Source organism: Argentina silus (assembly GCF_951799395.1).
Source record: "Argentina silus genome assembly, chromosome: 17".
NCBI classification, from domain to species: domain Eukaryota; kingdom Metazoa; phylum Chordata; class Actinopteri; order Argentiniformes; family Argentinidae; genus Argentina; species Argentina silus.
The window spans coordinates 1,863,067-1,867,274 of record NC_139671.1 but is presented as its reverse complement, the minus strand read 5'-3'; the positions used below and the strand labels follow the sequence as shown (position 1 = coordinate 1,867,274).

Sequence of the window (4,208 nt, the reverse complement as noted above, 5' to 3'; positions counted from 1 at the left end):
CCCCCCAGGACTCGCTGGGACAAGGACACACTGTCCCTGGTCCTCTGGTCCCCCAGGCCCGCCCTGTCCCTGGTCCTCTGGTCCCCAGGCCGCCCTGTCCCTGGTCCTCTGGTCCTCTGGTCCCCCAGGCCCCAGGCCCCAGGTCCCTGGTCCTCTGGTCCCCCAGGCCCACGCTGGGACACGCTGTCCCTGGTCCTCTGGTCCCCCAGGCCCACGCTGGGACACACTGTCCCTGGTCCTCTGGTCCCCCAGGCCCGCGCTGTCCCTGGTCCTCTTGTCCACTAGGCCCACGCTGGGACATGGACACAATGGCTGTGTGTCTTAGACGACACGTTGTCCCTGGTCCTCTGTCCTTCTAAAGGACATGTTGTCCCTGGTCCTTCTAAAGGACATGTTGTCCCTGGTCCTCTGTCTCCCTCTAAAGGACACATTGTCATTGTCCATCCTACACCTCCAGGACAGGTTGGCTGTGGTCCTGCTGCATATCTCCACTCCGTAACGGACAAGATGAAGCCGTGTTCAGTACTGGGCCATGTTGAAACCCAGCCATCCCCAGCCAGCGCCGGCCGGCCCTCCTCCTCCCACCTCTACAGGCTACAGGCCTTCTGGAACGAAGCCGCGCCCCCCCCCCCACCCCCCCTCCTGCAGGCTGCAACCATCTGTTCTGCAGTAAGGCCCCAGATTTAGCCCTAGCCCCAGCCCTGTCCCTAGCTCCAGCCTTAGCCCCAGCCCTATCCCTAGCCCCAGCCTTAGCCCCAGACCAAGCCTTAGCTTTAACCCCAGCCTTAGCCCCAGCCCCAGCCCTGTCCCTAACCTTAGCCCCAGCCCTGTCCCTAACCTTAACCGCAGCCCTGTCCCTAACCTTAGCCCCAGCCCTGTCCCTAACCTTAGCCCCAGCCCTAACCTTAGCCCCAGCCCTGTCCCTAACCTTAGCCCCAGCCCTGTCCCTAACCTTAGCCCTAACCGTAACCCTCTAGTCATATATAAGCAGCAGCTCATCCTCTCATTGACTTAGGAAGTGGATGGACAGAAACAAAAACAGGGGTGAGAAGGAGAATAGGAGAAAAGGAGGATCAGAGGAGAGGAGAGGAGAGGAGAGGAGAGGAGGGGAGAGGAGGGGAGAGGACAGGAGAAGAGAGGAGAGGACAGGACAGGACAGGAGAGGAACTCTGACTCTAACTCTTTCATGCTACAGCAGCCAGTCAGGCAGCCCTAACATGGGAGTCCTGCACCTCCAAGATACCAGTCTCTCTCTCTCTCTCTCTCTCTCTCAGCAGACTATGACTACCTGGGTTCAATTGGAGGCTGGTGGAGGTAGAAATCGGAGGACCGGCGCCCGTTGTAATGCATGGAACGGAATGAGGAATGCCATTCCTTATTCCATTCCATGCATTACAATTAGCCTGTCCTCCGATTTCTACCTCCACCAGCCTCCCCTGGCGGGTTTGAACGTAGTCGGTAACCCACATAGCCTGCTTGTCCTTGAAACAATATCAGCTCGGCATGAAATTCAGCTTTATTCAGATGCTCCCTCTCCCTCGAGAAATATTAGGCCTATTAAACACAGTCACTATATGTGTGTGTGTGTGAGTGTGTGTGTGTGTGTGTGTGTGTGTCTGTGTGTGTGTGTGTGTGTGTGTCTGTGTGCGTGAGTGCGTGCGACTCTAAAGCCCAGCTCTGGACAAAGGGATTGGTCAAGGCCAGCTCCTCTACGAATAAATATGAATCTTAGGATAATACCTGCATGGCATCGGCTTGAATTATGCGAAGCCGGTTGCTATGGAAGCAGTAGCCTACTTAGGTCCCGCTCCTGACAGGCCTCTCTGGGAGGCACAGCGGACAGTAAAACACAGTCATCGCTCTCTGACAGCCGTACAAGAGAAAAACCCTTTACCAGCAGCGCTCTGAACGAGCCACGAGACACCGGATCCAGAGGAACACGCTCAGCAGCACCCGCCGGGCCGGCGGACCGGAACGTTGAACAGAAATATCAATCACCCAAATATTAAGCCTCGTATAAAAGGAGAATTACAGTGCAGCCAAGGCCGCAGTACGACACGGCTCATGAATTTGCGGAGCCCTTGAAACGCCAACTTTCCAAGCTGTGTGAAAGACATGCGGAACGAGAGAAGAAAACACAAACAGACTATTAGGGCCTGCTGAGGGGACACTGGATTTATGCATGTGAGTGAGCATCACAACACTGTGGGCCTGACAGTATGAATGAAACGCAGCACACCAACACTGCAGCAGTAGGACCCAGGAGAAGGCCCAGCGAGGGGAGGTCAAAGAGCCTCAGAAAGAGAGGTCGCCTTCATAGTAACTACAGGGTCTAGAACTTTGGATCAGTACCCAATACTCAATCAATCAAATGTATTTGTACAGTGCTTTTTACAAAGACAACTGTCTCTCAAAGTGGTTTACAACAATAACAATACAAACAATATGAACTAACACCCAACCATAGACCCTCCCTCCCTCCCTCCCTCCAACCGACTAAAAGAAAGCTAAGGAAAAACAAAGGGCACAGTGGCGGGAAACAAGGAGGAAAACCTCCCTGGGAGGACGAAACCTTGAAAGGAACCAGACTCCAGCCATGGGGGGACCCATCCTCCTCCGGCTGATCAGGTGCTGAACAGTGAAGTGGAATGTGGTGTGGTGTGGTGTGGTGTGGTGTGGTGTGGGTGTGAATGAATGGGACTGCTCTTTTTAACAGATGTCTGCTCCCGTAGTACCAGGCTCCTAAGCCAATCACGGAACAGGATCATATTCATTGAGGCATCTAGGGGACACCTGTAGCCAACCGGCTGAGATATAAGAAATGTCTCGAAGCTAACTCTGTGATGCTCTGAATAAAACATGGAGCTCTGAGCTGAGCTGAGGCAACACTGTGCTGTACTCATTAAGAACTGTCATCAGATGCTGATTTCATCTGATATGAAGCCATCTAAAACCCCTGGGGGGGGCAAGCACAGACTGTGTCTGATAATATGGGGTTAACAACCAGACGAGATTAGAACCACTGGATTCGGCTCTCCATTCCAATACAATGGATTTTACACCTAACGTTAAGTGAGATGGACTCTGATGGGGTTTCTATAGACCTAATTATTGACATAATACATCAGACATTGTAACCGTTTCATTACCTCGAGTCAAACGCATTGAGAACATCGGGTTTCAGTGTAACTGTGCTGTTGATTTCACCCGCCCGACCGGAGGGAGAGTGATATAAATGTGTCCGACCAGAAGCTCACTACCACATGGTTTGATATAACATGGAAGTGATAATCACCAAGAACATAAATCAGGGGCGCCTATCAAATTAATCACCGGCCGCATCCCGATCCACAAACCGGGTTAGCAAGCACGGTGGCGTTCCGGTGAAAGTTCTTGACCGGTTGAGGATGCTCTACGTCCCGTATTCAATACACATGATTAAAACCTATTCACGACCATTCAAAACCACATTATCAAATACGAAATAGATTGATTGTGACATAGGAGTTAAAAACACACACAAAAAAAAACATGATTTTAACATATCCCGTGCGAACACATTTCCATGCTGCAGCATCGCCGCGCTGTGTGTGTGTGTGTGTGTGTGTGTGTGTGTGTGTGTGTGTGTGTGTGTGTGTGTGTGTGTGTGTCGCTGCCTCATCAGTACCAGAGTCTTGACAAGTAGCGGAACCACGGCACCTGATACCGCTACCCTAAAACACGCTAAATAACCACTCCTCACCTTGGTCAGCTGCGCTATTTTCTTGCTCATTTTCAGGTGCAGGTCTTGTGTGTATTCCATGCTGCTGCCGGGCTGGTAGGACATGGAGGAGGCGGAGGAGGGTGATGGATGGCCCGCCGGGCTGTAGTACTGCTGCCAACCAGCTCCAGTCGCCATCTTCACGTTCCTTCAAATGTTGTTACTACAAGACTGTGGTGTGTTTGGTTTCAACGGCACAACGTCCAGAGCACCGAGTTCTGTAGCGGGATTTTTATCCTCAAAATCAGTCAAATGGTAATAATAATACATCACATGCACCGCTATCTAAATAATATGTCATTCTGCGCTGGTCGAAACGAATTCCGATATCTAGGGCTATAACGTTGTGATAAAACGGTCCTTATTTGCTGAACCCAAAAGCGCAGTAAACACCGCCTAGCATCGCGACCGCGGTCCGTGCGAGGCGGTCCTCAGGCAGCTAGCCTAG

General features: G+C 52.0%; 1 protein-coding gene across 1 annotated transcript in view; it reads right to left on the bottom strand.

Moving 5' to 3' along the window:
* Positions 1–3,898, bottom strand: part of LOC310817991 (protein FAM184A-like) — a gene marked incomplete at both ends in the record, with an annotated part of 41,014 nt that extends 37,116 nt beyond the window's left edge. Inside the window, 1 exon segment of the mRNA XM_083688749.1 lies at positions 3,743–3,898. Coding sequence (XP_083544875.1) covers positions 3,743–3,898 — 156 coding nt within the window.
* Positions 3,899–4,208: the final 310 nt, after the last annotated feature.